Below are 17786 nucleotides of genomic sequence, written 5' to 3' on the forward strand. Positions count from 1 at the left end.
AGGCCTCGGTGACCCGCCCTCCACCTCTCACAACTGTGTAAGTAAACTTTTTGTGTCTCCAGTGTTCTCCGGCCTCACCACTCTCACTTATACACAGGTATTTTACACATATTTTATAATTAAAACAAGATATTGCAGAAATTGAAATTTTCTTTTGACGAGGCTTTTGCTAGGCTATTGTCATTCATCTAGGAACCCGTCTGCCCTGGCTTCGGGTTATATGATAATTATATTCTGTAGTTATTGATTGATTCGTTTCTTGCTCCGGGCTGTTGCATAGCCAATCAGCTGTGAACAGTACCTCATTATCCCCACCACTGGTGTTGTCAACACTTGCGTCATGCCAAGTTGCTTCACATTATTAATGCCTTAATGTCAACGTCTAACATATAAATGTTACATACAGTAGGGCTGAAGAGGTCAGGCCACGGTGAGTGGCTCCTTCACTCTCATTACTCCCACTTTTACTCTTCAGCGGCATTATATAATAAGTGACAGGGCATTTGTAACACTTCCTCGTGCCACAGGTTATTGGCGGCGGCACCACTGGGCACCACTGGGTACCACTGGGCACCACTGGGTACCACTGGGTACCACTGGGCACCACTGGGTACCACTGGGCACCACTGGGTACCACTGGGCACCACTGGGTACCACTGGGCACCACTGGGCACCACTGGGTACCACTGGGCACCACTGGGTACCACTGGGCACCACTGGGCACCACTGGGTACCATTGGGCACCACTGGGTACCATTGGGCACCACTGGGTACCACTGGGCACCACTGGGTACCATTGGGCACCACTGGGTACCATTGGGCACCACTGGGTACCACTGGGCACCACTGGGTACCACTGGGCACCACTGGGTACCACTGGGGACTGTGTGATGCAAGATGTGCATGGTTCCCCACCAGGTAGACTGTGTGCTGTACTCTACCTTGACCCTCCAGGTAGACTGTGTACAGTACTCTACCTTGACCCTCCAGGTAGACTATGTACAGTACTCTACCTTGACCCACCAGGTAGACTGTGTACAGTACTCTACCTTGACCCTCCAGGTAGACTGTGTACAGTACTCTACCTTGACCCTCCAGGTAGACTGTGTACAGTACTCTACCTTGACCCACCAGGTAGACTGTACAGTACTCTACCTTGACCCACCAGGTAGACTGTGTACAGTACTCTACCTTGACCCACCAGGTAGACTGTACAGTACTCTACCTTGACCCACCAGGTAGACTGTACAGTACTCTACCTTGACCCACTAGGTTGACTGTACAGTACTCTACCTTGACCCTCCAGGTAGACTGTACAGTACTCTACCTTGACCCTCCAGGTAGACTGTACAGTACTCTACCTTGACCCACTAGGTAGACTGTACAGTACTCTACCTTGACCCACCAGGTAGACTGTACAGTACTCTACCTTGACCCTCCAGGTAGACTGTACAGTACTCTACCTTGACCCACTAGGTAGACTGTACAGTACTCTACCTTGACCCACCAGGTAGACTGTACAGTACTCTACCTTGACCCACCAGGTAGACTGTGTGCAGTACTCTACCTTGACCCACTAGGTTGACTGTACAGTACTCTACCTTGACCCTCCAGGTAGACTGTACAGTACTCTACCTTGACCCACCAGGTAGACTATGTACAGTACTCTACCTTGACCCACCAGGTAGACTGTGTACAGTACTCTACCTTGACCCTCCAGGTAGACTATGTACAGTACTCTACCTTGACCCACCAGGTAGACTGTGTACAGTACTCTACCTTGACCCTCCAGGTAGACTGTGTACAGTACTCTACCTTGACCCACCAGGTAGACTGTGTACAGTACTCTACCTTGACCCACCAGGTAGACTGTGCAGTACTCTACCTTGACCCTCCAGGTAGACTGTGTACAGTACTCTACCTTGACCCTCCAGGTAGACTGTACAGTACTCTACCTTGACCCACCAGGTAGACTGTACAGTACTCTACCTTGACCCTCCAGGTAGACTGTACAGTACTCTACCTTGACCCTCCAGGTAGACTGTACAGTACTCTACCTTGACCCACCAGGTAGACTGTACAGTACTCTACCTTGACCCACCAGGTAGACTGTACAGTACTCTACCTTGACCCACTAGGTTGACTGTACAGTACTCTACCTTGACCCTCCAGGTAGACTGTACAGTACTCTACCTTGACCCACTAGGTAGACTGTACAGTACTCTACCTTGACCCACTAGGTAGACTGTGTACAGTACTCTACCTTGACCCACCAGGTAGACTGTGTGCAGTACTCTACCTTGACCCACCAGGTAGACTGTGTACAGTACTCTACTTTGGTTTGATCTGGTATTGTGATAGTCCACCACTGGAGGACTGCTAAAATCCTTCATATTAGTTTACTGACCAACCAACAAGTATACTTTAGACCTAAACATAGGCCAGGACTAAAGTAGAGTGTGTTTACCCCGAGAAGTAGAGCAAGCCGTGTGTGTGTACCTTGCCCTCCTTCCAAAGGTAAACTTTTGAGCAGGTCGACATGGACAACATTTCACCTCAACTCCTGTATTGATGTTGCGTTGCAGCATAATAATTCTTATCGTCATTATCGTCATCGTATGACTACGTATTAGTGCATATTTGATGAATTTTAACATTCATCACTCTTCTATAGAATCAAATTTATGAGTTTGTTGAATGATTGCAGATACTGAAGGCGTGAGGAGGTGATGTGTGGGGGTGCAGGGATTCAAAAATTGCAAGAGGGATGGGGAGGGTGATGGGTGAATTGTGGTGGTGGGGGGGGGGGGGGAATTGTGGTGGTGGGGGATTGTGGAGTGGTTGAGGGAGCAACGGGGTGGGGGGTGTTGTGGTGGTGGGTGGAGATTGTGGTGTGTGTGGCGGGCGAGCCACGCCAACATCTCCCCGTGTGAGACTCGAGACATCAACCAAGTGTATATAGTGATCCATCCCTTCGCTAACACACCTCGCACACATCAACGTTGCATAGAGAGAGTGTGTGTTGCACAGGGTGATGTAGGTGAGTGTATTAACCTGCTGGTCATTAAGAAAAATCCTGTCAGCTGTGAAACTAAACATCCAGTAACCTTTGGCAGCTACGGGTCGGCCCACCACAATATTTTTAATCATATTATATTTACGCTTTTAACACACAAAAAATTTATCACGATATGAATTATATAAAGAATGATTTACACCTATAATACCTAAGTACAATATTATGCAATAGTTTCTTATACAAAATGAAGTAGGAAATATAATCGATGGTACCTAAATGGACTAGCAGGCGACCTTCGCAACTCACCCAGGACTGTCAGTGTACGTTTGACAGTCGAGGAGGGAGTGTGCTGGCCCGGCCGCGGCGTCCAGGGGCGCTTCATTACTTTACCAGTGTGTGTGTTGCGTGCGCGTGCAGGCTGCAACTTGCTCTAGAGTTGTGACACCAAGTGAGAAAACCTCGACCCAGCCGGCCTAGACAGTGAGGATTACACTGGAGTGACCCCCCAGCAGGACAACATCCACAACTTGTCCTGCAGGAAACATGGAAGGTAAGCCTTGTCCAGCACGGGTCATGGCATGCAAGGTTGGCTGTCTACTCGGGTGGCTGGCGTTGGTTCGACGTTGGTCTTTGATATTGTAACCGCGGGTAGTAGAGCTGTCCGCCTGCGGTCAGGAAACCCTATATAGAGGAGGTGAACACTTGACTAAGGTGGGTACTGCGCCCAGTTACATAAGGACCATCTTGTAATTCTTGCTCTGCGTCACCCTAAGTTGCAGCGTCGCCACTCTGCGTCACCGTAAGACGCAGTGGCATCGCTCTGCGTCACCGTAGCTTGCAGTGTCGCCACTCTGCGTCACTGTAGCTTGCAGTGTCGCCACTCTGCGTCACTGTAGCTTGCAGTGTCGCCACTCTGCGTCACTGTAGCTTGCAGTGTCGCCACTCTGCGTCACTGTAGCTTGCAGTGTCCAGCGGGTGAGTGTAGGCATCTTGGTATTATGACTCGTGCGAGGTGAGAAAGTAGCTAGGCATCAGGGAACACACTCCTCCCCCGCAGTCATATAATGTGCACATTTAACCACGGGGGGATTGACACAGGAGTACCAGACCTGATAGCCGTACGAGGTATTGACCTGAACGGAGCAGTGTGTCCTGGCGGAAGTATCGAGAGGGGAAGGCTGTCATGTGTACCGTTATGGCCTATATATGTGTGTGTGCGTGTCCTTAGGCTAGCCTACCGGGAACACTGGTAGAGGTGAACTTAAGCAGGTTAAACATGTAGTCGTTATATATTACCCAAGAGCACTCGGAACTGTTATTGCAATTATGTTTTCAGATTTAAAGGTCGGTTGGTGCAGATGCTTGGGGGACTCTTGGCAATTTTGAAATGTTTTTTCAGTTGCTGACATTTATATATATAATGATGACACACGATGAAATAAATATATATATATATATATATATATATATATATATATATATATATATATATATATATATATATATATATATATATAAAATATATATATATATATAAAATATATATATATATATAAAATATATATATATATATAAAATATATATATATATATAAAATATATATATATATATAAAATATATATATATATATAAAATATATATATATATATAATATATATATATATATATAAAATATATATATATATATAAAATATATATATATATATAAAATATATATATATATATATAAAATATATATATATATAAAATATATATATATATAAAATATATATATATATAAAATATATATATATATAAAATATATATATATATATATATATATATATATATATATATATATATATATATATATATATATATATATATATATTTATTTATTTATTTATTTATTTATTTTTAGGATAGGCTTGACCGATCATTTTGAGTTTAATTCCTAAATTCAAATTTTATAAGTATGTTGTTGAATGTAGATTATTTTTGTTGTAATGGTATTTAAGCTTGGGTGAGGAGGGGGGAGGTGAGTGTTCAAGGGAGAAGTTTTGATAGTGACATTGTTGTGTGTGTTGAGTAGCCTAACCTGGCGTGTGGCTGCACTCCTGGAGCATTGTGGTAGACTGGTCGGTGGTACACTGTGGTAGACTGGCCGGTGGTACACTGTGGTAGACTGGTCGGTGGTACACTGTGGTAGACTGGTCGGTGGTACACTGTGGTAGACTGACCGGCGGTACACTGTGGTAGACTGACCGGCGGTACACTGTGGTAGACTGACCGGCGGTACACTGTGGTAGACTGACCGGCGGTACACTGTGGTAGACTGACCGGCGGTACACTGTGGTAGACTGACCGGCGGTACACTGTGGTAGACTGACCGGCGGTACACTGTGGTAGACTGACCGGCGGTACACTGGTAGACTGACCGGCGGTACACTGTGGTAGACTGACCGGCGGTACACTGTGGTAGACTGACCGGCGGTACACTGTGGTAGACTGACCGGCGGTACACTGTGGTAGACTGACCGGCGGTACACTGTGGTAGACTGACCGGCGGTACACTGTGGTAGACTGACCGGCGGTACACTGTGGTAGACTGACCGGCGGTACACTGTGGTAGACTGACCGGCGGTACAAACAATAGGTCTCACCCCGGTACAGTAACATTACATATGATCCCGGTACAATAAAATAGTTCGGCCTCAAATAAGTTGAGGCAGAACTATTTTGAGAGACGGGTGGACAGGGTAAACTGAAGGTGCCCTGTCCATCCCGTACTCTTAAAATAACGTCGCTTTTCACTCGTATGCGCGATATGGCCAAAAATGGACGTAATTTGAAATGAAATCGGCTCTCGAAAGGTGATGTACTGTCCCGTTTTCTGTTTGGAGTCCTCTGGTTTACTCGGTTAGGCTAGGAGAGGAAACTTTCAATTGACGTTTTTTCATGACGTTTTGAAACCTTAGTAGAGCTTCCTGCCCTCCTAACCTACCAGAGGATCTTTAACTTACTGTTTTGAGGGGAAAACGAATCCAAAATGTATTTTCAATTATTTTTCATTTTCAAATTACGTTAATTTTCGGCCATATAGGCAAACGGCTAAATTCCGACGCTATCGACCCGTCCACTGGAACTGAACATAGCATTTATGACATAATCCCCTAGGGTCAGAAACTGATGTACTGAAGATAAATAGCTGCTCGCAAAATTGACGTGATGGTCCGTTTTCAACACGTTGGTCCTCTGTTAGGTTAGGTTCGGACAATTTAGGACATCAGTTTAGTGGCGTTGTGAGCGCTGAAGATGACTGGCTACTTAAGGTCGTTCAGGTCGTTCCTTACCTGATTATAGCTGGTCGGTCTCCCTCCATCATTACCGTTGGCAGTGCAGCGCCATCCTCTTTTTAGGCCTACCCGTATGCGCCATCCTCTTTAGGCCTACCCGTATTCGCCATCCTCTTTAGGCCTACCCGTATGCGCCATCCTCTTTAGGCCTACCCGTATGCGCCATCCTCTTTAGGCCTACCCGTATTCGCCATCCTCTTTTTAGGCCTACCCGTATGCACGTTAGGCTTCCTCCTTTCCCCCGTCTGGTTCACAGACCTTCCCGTAAGCCTATCGTCCATTCCTGGTGGACCCGCGCGTTCTCTGCCACAAAGGACAGAACCCAACGTCCTAAACTAACCAGAATCGCTCGTACCCAAGCCACCCACCAGACCTAACCAACCGGTACATAGAAAATGTGGATTTGTTACCATAACACAGGTGGGTGGTGGTGTGGTTGGTAGGTGGGTGGGGGAAGCATTATCTGTACCCACTGGCACAGCCTGACACACAGCATGTGTCAAGTTGACAAATATAAAAACATCCAAAAATCTAAGTCGAAAAAATGAACTGGTGCTCTTGAGGCGACTCGAACCTCCGACCCTGAGAATCCCAGGGTAGGATTCTCTGGGTTGCGGGGTTGACACGTCTTAGAACGCCAGTTGATTTCACTCATTAATATATATCACGTGAGTGCGGTTTCTCTGTGTACATAGAAACATTTAGAGCATTAGGCCTATACACTTCATAAGAAACAAAATGGTTAAGGTTCAAAGATTTGCTACAAGACTAATTCCACAACTAAGAGGATTGGGATAGGGGATCTGGGGCCAGATTCACGAAAGCACTTACGAACGTTTACATCTTTCCTCAATCTTTGACGGCTTTAGTTACATTTATTAAACAGTTTACAAGCATGAAAACGTCCTATTCAACTGTTGTTATTGTTATAAACAGCCTCCTGGTGCTTCGGAGCTCATTAACTGTTTAATAATTGAAAACAAAGCCGCCAAAGATTGAAAAAAGGTGTACAGGTTCGTAAGTGCTTGCGTAACTGCTTCGTGAATCTGGCCCCTGGTCCATATTACAGCACTAACAACAGTGAACCCAAGGACACTAGATCACAACATATAGAATGTTCACAGACAGACATAATGAACAACAACAACAACAACACTGCACTCTGTGTACGAACAGGACGAGACACCGCGCTTAGAATTAGGACAAAAATGCAAGTAAATGCGAGGGAGCCGGCCGGCCGAGCGGACAGCACACTGGACTTGTGATCCTGTGGTCCCGGGTTCGATCCCGGGCGCCGGCGAGAAACAATGGGCAGAGTTTCTTCCACCCTATGCCCCTGTTACCTAGCAGTAAAATAGGTACCTGGGTGTTAGTCAGCTGTCACGGGCTGCTTCCTGGGGGTGGAGGCCTGGTCGAAGACCGGGCCGCGGGGACACTAAATAGCCCCGAAATCATCTCAAGATAACCTCAAGATCTCAAGATTCCTTCAGTGTATGAAGTGAATAGGATGAATGAGCGGGTGAAAGACAGCTCCGTGTAGAGCTTCAAGTGGCGGAGCCCAAGAGCTGGAGCTGAGCCCCAAATAATCCAGCCCATCCTGTTTAGATAGTACTTTTTGTAACTATGTGCACCATAGTACAAACATTGACGTATTAAGCAGTTAGTAGAACTTTTGTACTATTCACTTCATAGTCCGAAAATTTATGCTAAACAAAAATATTCCTAGCCCTAGTATAGTACACAAATGTACTGTTTATATTAGGCCTCATATAGCGTGTATTAGGCCTAGGGAGGTTAGGTAATGTTAGTTCGTCTTTGCCAAATTCAAAAAGTGCTTTAAAAAACTATTTTCCACTTTGCAAAAGTAGAAAATCGTTTTCCGCTTTGTCTAAATTTAATAGTACCGATTTTCACTTTCTAATTGTTATACGTCGGTATATGTACTATGGTGCTCATCCTTCCTATAAGTACTACCACAACACGAGGATGGGCTGGATAATGGGACAAGACACAGACAAGGACAGGCCGTCCCCAACAAGGACAGGCCGTCCCCAACAAGGACAGGCCGTCCCCAACAAGGACAGGCCGTCCCCAACAAGGACAGGCCGTCCCCAACAAGGACAGGCCGTCCCCAACAAGGACAGGCCGTCCCCAACAAGGACAGGCCTTCCCCAACAAGGACAGGCCGTCCCCAACAAGGACAGGCCGTCCCCAACAAGGACAGGCCGTCCCCAACAAGGACAGGCCAAGGAACGCGCCTCCAAGGCCAAGGTCTGGCCTCGGAAACACTATCCGTGGTTGGCGCATCCCGTCATCCACACACACACACACACACACACACACACACACACACACACGCACACGCACACGCACACGCACGCACACACGCACACGCACACGCACACACACACGCAAGTTGCACAAGCTTGTTTTTTTATTTGGCAATGATTTTCCTGTTCATCATAGATGGGAAGAGTTGTTATGCCTGGGGGACCATGAGCTAGCACCGAATCACAACCCATCTCACAGTCTACGGGCTATTCATGCCCGTGCCACCTCCTGGGTGGCCTAATCTTCATCAGTCAATCGCCCATCTCACAGCTGGTGAGCTTTCAACCACTCGCGACTCTTGGCTGTGATGATGCGTGTTGGTTGACGCGGGAAGCCTGTCGTCACTGTATAGTGACGTACAGTGACGCACAGTGACGTACAACTCTTGGTAATAACAAGGAACTGCTGCTGAGTTAATCTCATGGTGGCACTTAAGCAGCCGTATGATTGGAGAATTGTTCTTGGGGAAAATCTCAATCAAGTCATTAGTGTCTAGTTATTGCTCCTGTCTTGCGATAATTTGTTGACATATCGTCTGCCGCGAGATATACTTTCCAAAGACCATCTTGGTTACGGTAATTAATTGCCCCTGGACGACCTGTCGCAGCGTCAACGTCAGGCATGGTAGTTCAGTTGTCCAACCATAATCATTTGTTATTTAAGACAATTAATAACCTGAACATTCCTTGCAATAATCTGTCCCGGATGCCATTAGCATTATTTATACACATACAATCTGTTGATTGATAGATAAGAGGCGGGCCGAGGGAGCAGAGCTCAACCCCGGCAAGCACAACTAGGTGAATACAACTGCACGGGTTAACGGGTACACGGGAGGGTTGGTGCGTGGATGCACACCTGTTGGAGGTGATGCACACCTGTTGGAGGTGATGCACACCTGTTGGAGGTGATGCACACCTGTTGGAGGTGATGCATACCTGTTGGAGGTGATGGACACACAGGTAAATCAACACACAGTTGATAGTCTTAGACACTTCAGGCACCTTTCTCTTGGTAAACCTTTCACTTTACCTGTACATCTGTGTCATGCCCCCCCCCCCCCCGGCCCCCTAATATACGCCTTTCTTAGTGTCCTGTCTCTAGAAGAAGCATTCCTAATTATTGGCTTGGTGCGGTGCTAAAATTATCCATGATTTGTGTCCGAGTGTCCTTGTCATGGCTGGCAAGGCTGTACTCACCGTGAAGGTATTACGGAAGATAACCCGTGATTACTTCGGACCCTGAATACACACTAGACTGGGAAGAGGTTGAGCCACACGCTAAATTATTCCGCCGCTGAGGAATAAGGAAGCTTAGTTTTTTTTAGTGGGCAAGTCGACAGTCGAATAACAAGGGAAGGTTTTATTACGCCTAATGTATTTATTACACCTTCCCGGCACACCAGTATTGCTGAAGGTGTAGAGAGGCCTACACGAATGTTGATATTATTAACAGAATGCACATTTTCACATGATGAATTGCAGGATTCGTATTGTGTGAGTGATGAACGTGATCAACCAGCAGAGGAGGAGGAGAGGATAGGCACCGTGCCAATATTGGCGGAGGATACAAGTGTAGGATGACGAGAGACTGCATGACTCGGCACTCAGCCTTCAATACCAGTAGATGCAACTTTTGAAGATGACATGATCTCACAGCCCCACCCAACCGCTTGGGCTGGACGGTAGAGCGACGGTCTCGCTTCCTGCAGGCTGGCGTTCAATCCCCGACCGTCCAAGTGGTTGCGCACCATTCCTTCCCCCCGTCCCATCCCAAATTCTTACCCTGATCCCTTCCCAGTACTGTTATAGTCGTGGTGGCCTGGCGCTTTCTCCTGAACATTCCCTTCAGGCCCCAGAGACATCCCCCCCCCCCCCCCTCCCGAGTCCAAAACAATTACCGGGAACATAAGAAAAGATAAGAACAATGGAAACTAAAATAAACCATTACAGAAATATGATGATTTTAAGGGGTGAGAGAGTGAGTGTGAGTGAGTGGAGTGAGTAGTGGAGGCAGACGACATCACCCGAGGCTAAACCTCGCAATCACACTAGAATAGCGTTAGTTAACGCGAGCGTGACCTCACGTTAGTACGTGTAAGGAAATTAGAGATAGGATTAGCGTATTGCGCAGTGACCACACTTCCTACAGTCTGGTCACGCATGCACTCATAAGACTGATTATAATAGATAGCCTGAGTATCAAGGTTTGTCCCTGAACTAAGAGTTATAAAAATAACTTAGGCTACAGTCAATAGCATGTAGCGCAGTTACTGACGCAGTTGGTTCACACTCTACTGTACCAGAGTTCGATTCCCAGCCAGAGTGAGGTGACTGGTCATGTTTCTTTACATCTGATGCATCTGTTCACTTATCAGTATTTACCTAGTGACTACGGGGAAGCGACGTCTGGCTTCATATGTCCCGTCCGCTAGCCTTCTTGTACCCGTTCCATTATAATTTAGTACCTATAGGAACCCGTGAGTTTGAAGACTGTTGTGGGTTGCATCCTGAGAAATATTCAGTCGTTGGCCTAGGACCACGTCGATAAGCCTAAAAGGCTTCCTGCTCCCAACAGTGAGAAACCAGAACAGAACCTCACTTAGGGAGCCACAGGAGCCGGTGGCAGAGCGGACAGAACACTGCACGCGTGATCCTGTGGTCCCGTGTTCGATTACGGGCGCCGGCGAGAAACATTGGGCAGAGTTTCTTTCACCCTGATGCCCTTGTTACCTAGCAGTAAATAGGTACCTGGGAGTTAGTCAGCTGTCACGGGCTGCTTCCTGGGGGGTGGAGGCCTGGTCGAGGATCGGGCCGCGGGGACACTAAGCCCCGAAATCATCTCAAGATAACAAACATATACATTTCAGTAACATTATTGCCCATATATATGTGATAAGGCCCTCGTCTGGTCCCATTCAGCAAAACAACCTAAAGAGACGAAGAGAAGACAGGTTTGAAATCTGTAAATAACTCGCATAAGAAGCAAAGAAAGTCACAAGTTCTGCCACCTGTGGCTGGCTCGCACGTTGACCAATTTCGATGCAACGTCGCATCCTTAGTGACGGGCAGACATTCTCCAAGATGAAGAAGCCACAACAAAATCAGATGAGAAACAAAGGAGAAAAAAGTGGTTGACATCTTCTCGTACAAAGGGGGCATAAGAAATATTGGCATTGGACAATGTATTTATACGATATATAATAAAATACAGCAAAGTAAACTACTTACTCATTATTATGTGTGAAATTTGGCCCTCCATTGGCACTCAGCAATACTAGAAGGCACCAGCTGGATATCTACTTTGTGGACCCTCCTTACTACTACTATTCTTTGTGCGTCGGACAGGTGCTGGCAGCTCTTTATCCCTGCATTATCCTGACTTCCAGTAAATAGGTGTTATGGTTATCATCAGTACCGGTTGCCGCGCACCGGTTTACTTTAAAACAATTTGTATAAAATCCATATCTTAACATATTGGGATGAAATTTTTACTACGGTGATGCCAAATAACGTGAGATTTGTTTAATATTTGTCAATATATTTCATACTAGCAGTACCCGGCCACGCGTTGCTGAGCCACAGCAACCTTCCCTCTCCCCCAGTCCTCCCCACCATTCCCCTTTCACCCGTCTCCTCGGCCTCCCAACCATTCCCCTCTTCCTTCCCACCATGCCCCACTCCCCTGTCCCTTTGTCCTCCCCACCATTCCCCCATCCCCTCGACCCCACCATCCCAAACTCCCAGTCCCCTCGTCCTTCCCTATCATTACCCCCTGTCTTGTTCCCTCGTCCTCCCCACTATCTCTCACTAACGTCCCTTCGTCATCCTCGCCATTCCCCACTCCCTCGTCCTATACCTTCCCAGATGGTCTGATGTTTCCATCAGAAAATTGGGAACATCAAGCGATCTGATGTTCTCATCACTGAAATATAAGAAAAAGTTAAAAATGAAATGAAAATATGAAAAAATAAAAAAATAAACTATACTCATGAAATGAACGGTATGGTAAACAACACAGCTCAATTCCAATGCAATTCACAGAAAATAATTAAATCAAAATGAAAATAAATCAAAATCTATGAAAATTCAATCAATGCAATCAGAAACACTGAAATGGAATTGTAACATATTTAGTATAGCATGTGTGTTGCTCTTACATGCAACAGATGGCGCTGTTTTTCAAGAAAAGCATAGTTTTACCTGTCACTGGTGTGGCATCTATACTTACAAAATGAACGGTATGGTAAACAATACAGCTCAATTCTAACACAATGTCACAAAATAATAAAATAAAAAATAAAATAAATCGAAATCTATAAAAATAAAATTTATCAATGCAATCGGAAACATGGAAATGGAATTCTTGACATATTTAGTATAGCGTGCATGTTGCTATTATATGCAACAGATGGCACTGTTTTTAAAAAACGCAAGTTTTTACCTGTCACAGGTGTGGCATCTATATAGTAGGTATATAAAAAGACGCGCCTACACGAATGCAACGTTGTCAAAATTTCAAAACAATCGGTAAAGAGGTTTCAGAGATTTCCCTCACTTGAAAAACACATGAAAAACACAGTTTTTCAGAAAAATCATGTTTTTTTTTTATCGTCGCAGACATGACATCTATGTAATATGTACGTAAAAACCTGTTCGGATGCGAATGGAACATTGTGTGAAAATATCAAAGCAATCGGTGAAGAACTTTCGAGATTACCGATTATGCGCAAACGAACATTTCCATTATTATTTATATAGATTTGGACAAATATTTTCGACTTGTCGACCCCTTAACCGTCGCTGTACCGTCCAGCCCAAAGGGTTTGGCTGGATATAGGAAGAAAGAACAGCTAGTTATCGTCTTGATATCCAATGGAAATTAAAGTAAACCAGGTCTGCCTTTGGTAGATTCTTTAGCTCCAGGTTGCAGTTTCCTCCCTGTCTATAGCCTCGGCTTCTGGTCTATTATAATGTGTTTCCCACTCTTTGGATGGCTCTCAGTGAATGAAATTTGAGTCACGGTATCTTGAAGGTTTTTTAGTATATTCCAAGTTGGCAAGTCATTGTTACATACCCAGAGTAAATGGCCAGCTCTCTTAGTGTTGCTCACGTCTGTACAAGCCGAGTGAAAGCTATTCTTACATATGTAACACTCAACTCCGGTTGCTTTTGTCTTCAAGGTTGTGTTGCTGTTACCACAGATTAATTTGTTTACTGCCATTTTGCCTTGTTTGTTGTTGTTTGTCTGAGCGCTTGAAGTGGGGCTATTCCCACAGCCGCCAGTGTTCTATATGTTGCATGAATGCCAAGCTCTTGTACTTGTATAATCTTGTAGTGCAACACTCAATATGCAAGATCAATTTGTCTGGTCATTGTCTCTCACAGTACCAACCTGCATGATCCAGGGTATACTGTAGAGGTGAGGATGTTAAATTATGTATTCCCAGCACAGAACCAAGATTTATGTACCCAGTCCTAAGTATACATGAATTTTGGTATACAATGAGCTAGTGACGTCGGCTAAATGAATTCATAATCAAACCTATATTCATTATATTGTATTCACTGGTGTGTCAGTCCCTGTTGGCTAGTAACTTGCTGGATCACCATTCTTGCAGCTTGTTCAAATACCGCCATAGTATTGTGTGTGTGTGTAGGGGTGTTGGGGGAGGGTGGAGAACACCGGACATTAGTGACCGCCACTGTGGGAGAGGAGCCCCACCCTGCTGCTGTTGTGGGGAGGTCAGCTAGGCTACTGTTCTCCTCCCCTTTTGTTCCTGCTGTATGCCTCCCCCCTGCTTACTGCCTCATGCCTCCCCCATGCTTACTGCTTCATGCCTCCCCCCTGCTTACTGCCTCATGCCTCCCCCCTGCTTACTGCCTCATGCCTCCCCCCTGCTCACTACCTCATGCCTCCCCCCTGCTCACTGCCTCATGCCTCCCCCCTGCTTACTGCTTCATGCCTCCCCCCTGCTTACTGCTTCATGCCTCCCCCTTCACACCGGACCTGTAAGCTCCAGCATTGACTATTCAACTCTTGTGTATAGCTAGTTATTGGGTCACATTATACCCAGTTCTTGCGTGAGTGACACTGAGGAAGGTCTAGATTGTTGCCCAGCTTGCACAAGTGTTGAGCACCTCCATGATAAGTGTCTTGTGCACACAGGCCCAAGTCCAGCCGTATTACAAGTCCAGATTTCGGCTCCGAGCACATTTGTAGGTTATCTTGAGGTTATCTTGAGATGATTTCGGAGTTTTTTTTTAATGTCCCCGCGGCCCGGTCCTCGACCAGGCCTCCACCCCTAGGAAGCAGCCCGTGACAGCTGACTAACACCCAGGTACCTATTTTACTGCTAGGTAACAGGAGCATAGGGTGAAAGAAACTCTGCCCATTATTTCTCGCCGGCGCCTGGAATCGAACCCAGGACCACAGGATCACAAGTCCAGCGTGCTGTCCGCTCGGCCGACCGGCGCCGTACTCAGGTTACGCATTTTATACTAATACTTATTTGTGTCGCGTTATGACATTAAACTGGTGCGAATAAATGTTGACATTGGGCACAAGTGGCACATTTATGTGTAAAATCGAGAGTGTAAATACGCACTTAGCTTCATAATTATTTGTACAATGATCATTAGTTTGCGTTGTTAGTTTAATAACGAAAATCACATTAAGGAATCAGTTGAAGAAGCCTGTGACGGGGCTGGCGAGTGGAGGAGGAGAGGTCTTGAAGGTGCGGGGGTGTCGTCACCTCCTGGGCGTGGTGCAGGGAAGGCAACACAGTTAATGTGGCCCCCGCCCGCACGCCCACGCCCACCAACTACTGAACGGGACGCGGTAGGGGTTCCATACATTGTTCCCGTCATTGCTATTTCTTGTACATTAAACAAGCGGGTGTATGCACGCGTGCCAGGCCGTCGTCCTCTGCACCGCTCTCTGTGTCTGAGATTTGTTTTAACAGGAGCCTATCGGTGCATTGTTGCACACCTCTGGTGCAAGGGTCGGAGTCAGTCGTCGGGTCAATGGTCATCTGACACTAGCCCTACCACATCCTAGTTCAGGTAGAACGGCATAGATACTTGGGAGTATAGGCCTAATTGGCTTCCACAACAAACCTGTAGCAGTACAGGTTTACTAATTGAACTACCTTAGAGTAATGCACAGGTAAAATACACAGCCGTGAAGGAAGGTGTGTGTGTGTGTACTCACCTAGTTGTGCTTGCGGGGGTTGAGCTCTGGCTCTTTGGTCCCGCCTCTCAACCGTCAATCAACAGGTGTACAGGTTCCTGAGCCTACTGGGCTCTATCATATCTACATTTAAAACTGTGTACGGAGTCAGCCTCCACCACATCACTGCCTAATGCATTCCACCTGTTAACTACTCCTCTTAACTACTGAGTCTCCACCTGTGTCCTTGTGACTAGACTTCACGTGTGTGTGTACAGGTGTGTGCATATGCGGCGGTGTTTGGAGGAACCGAGTAATAAATAATGAGAGAGGCGTTTAGAGGGTGATTAGTGTGAGGTGTCCCGCCACCTGAGCCAGGTGTCCCGCCCCAGGAAGCACAGATAGCGGAAATAGGCAGGATGGGTGGCAGGTGTGGCGAGGGCGGACCTTCCCGCCTACCTCTAATATATGTCTTGCCTCCCCCTGCCTCCCCCCCATGCCTCTCTTGCTTCCCCAGGCCTCTCTTGCCTCCCCCCTGCCTCTCTTGCCTCCCCCCTGCCTCTCTTGCCTCCCCCTGCCTCACTTGCCTCCCCCTGCCTCACTTGCCTCCCCCTGCCTCTCTTGCCTCCCCCCTGCCTCTCTTGCCTCCCACTACCTCTCTTGCCCCCCCCCTGCCTCTCTTGCCTCCCCCTGCCTCTCTTGCCTCCCCTTGCCTACCCCCTGCCTCTCTTGCCTCCCCCCTGCCTCACTTGCCTCCCCCTGCCTCACTTGCCTCTCTTGCCTCCCCCCTGCCTCTCTTGCCTCCCCCCCTGCCTCTCTTGCCACCCCCTGCCTCTCTTGCCTCCCCCCCTGCCTCTCTTGCCTCCCCCCCTGCCTCTCTTGCCTCCCCCTGCCTCTCTCGCCTCCCCCTGCCTCTCTTGCCTCCCCCCTGCCTCTCTTGCCTCCCCCCTGCCTCTCTTGCCTCCCCCCTGCCTCTCTTGCCTTCCCCCTGCCTCTCTTGCCTCCCCCCTGCCTCTCTTGCCTCCCCCCCTGCCTCTCTTGCCTCCCCCCTGCCTCTCTTGCCTTCCCCCTGCCTCCCCCTGCCTCTCTTGCCTCCCCCCTGCCTCTCTTGCCTCCCCCCTGCCTCTCTTGCCTCCCCCCTGCCTCTCTTGCCTTCCCCCTGCCTCCCCCTGCCTCTCTTGCCCCCCCCCTGCCTCTCTTGCCCCCCCCCTGCCTCTCTTGCCCCCCCCTGCCTCTCTTGCCCCCCCCTGCCTCTCTTGCCCCCCCTGCCTCTCTTGCCCCCCCTGCCTCTCTTGCCCCCCCTGCCTCTCTTGCCCCCCCTGCCTCTCTTGCCCCCCCTGCCTCTCTTGCCCCCCCTGCCTCTCTTGCCCCCCCCCTGCCTCTCTTGCCCCCCCCCTGCCTCTCTTGCCCCCCCTGCCTCTCTTGCCCCCCCCTGCCTCTCTTGCCCCCCCCTGCCTCTCTTGCCCCCCCCCTGCCTCTCTTGCCCCCCCCCCTGCCTCTCTTGCCCCCCCCCTGCCTCTCTTGCCCCCCCCTGCCTCTCTTGCCCCCCCTGCCTCTCTTGCGCCCCCCCTGCCTATCTTGCCCCCCCTGCCTCTCTTGCCCCCCCTGCCTCTCTTGCCCCCCCTGCCTCTCTTGCCCCCCCTGCCTCTCTTGCCCCCCCTGCCTCTCTTGCCCCCCCTGCCTCTCTTGCCCCCCCCTGCCTCTCTTGCCCCCCCCTGCCTCTCTTGCCCCCCCCTGCCTCTCTTGCCCCCCCTGCCTCTCTTGCCCCCCCTGCCTCTCTTGCCCCCCTGCCTCTCTTGCCCCCCCTGCCTCTCTTGCCCCCCTGCCTCTCTTGCCCCCCCTGCCTCTCTTGCCCCCCCTGCCTCTCTTGCCCCCCCTGCCTCTCTTGCCCCCCCCTGCCTCTCTGGCCCCCCCCTGCCTCTCTTACCCCC

The 17786-nt window shown here is 48.3% G+C and overlaps 1 protein-coding gene across 1 annotated transcript in view; it reads left to right on the plus strand.

The window, feature by feature from the left end:
* Positions 1-3321: 3321 nt before the first annotated feature.
* The window catches only part of LOC123766408 (uncharacterized), a 291287-nt gene continuing 276822 nt past the window's right edge, over positions 3322-17786 (plus strand). Inside the window, exon 1 of the mRNA XM_045755480.2 lies at positions 3322-3569. Coding sequence (XP_045611436.2) covers positions 3563-3569 — 7 coding nt within the window. The 5' untranslated portion in view covers positions 3322-3562. The remainder of the gene's footprint in view (positions 3570-17786) is intronic.

The sequence above is a fragment of the Procambarus clarkii genome, chromosome 62 (genome assembly GCF_040958095.1).
Source record: "Procambarus clarkii isolate CNS0578487 chromosome 62, FALCON_Pclarkii_2.0, whole genome shotgun sequence".
NCBI lineage: Eukaryota > Metazoa > Arthropoda > Malacostraca > Decapoda > Cambaridae > Procambarus > Procambarus clarkii.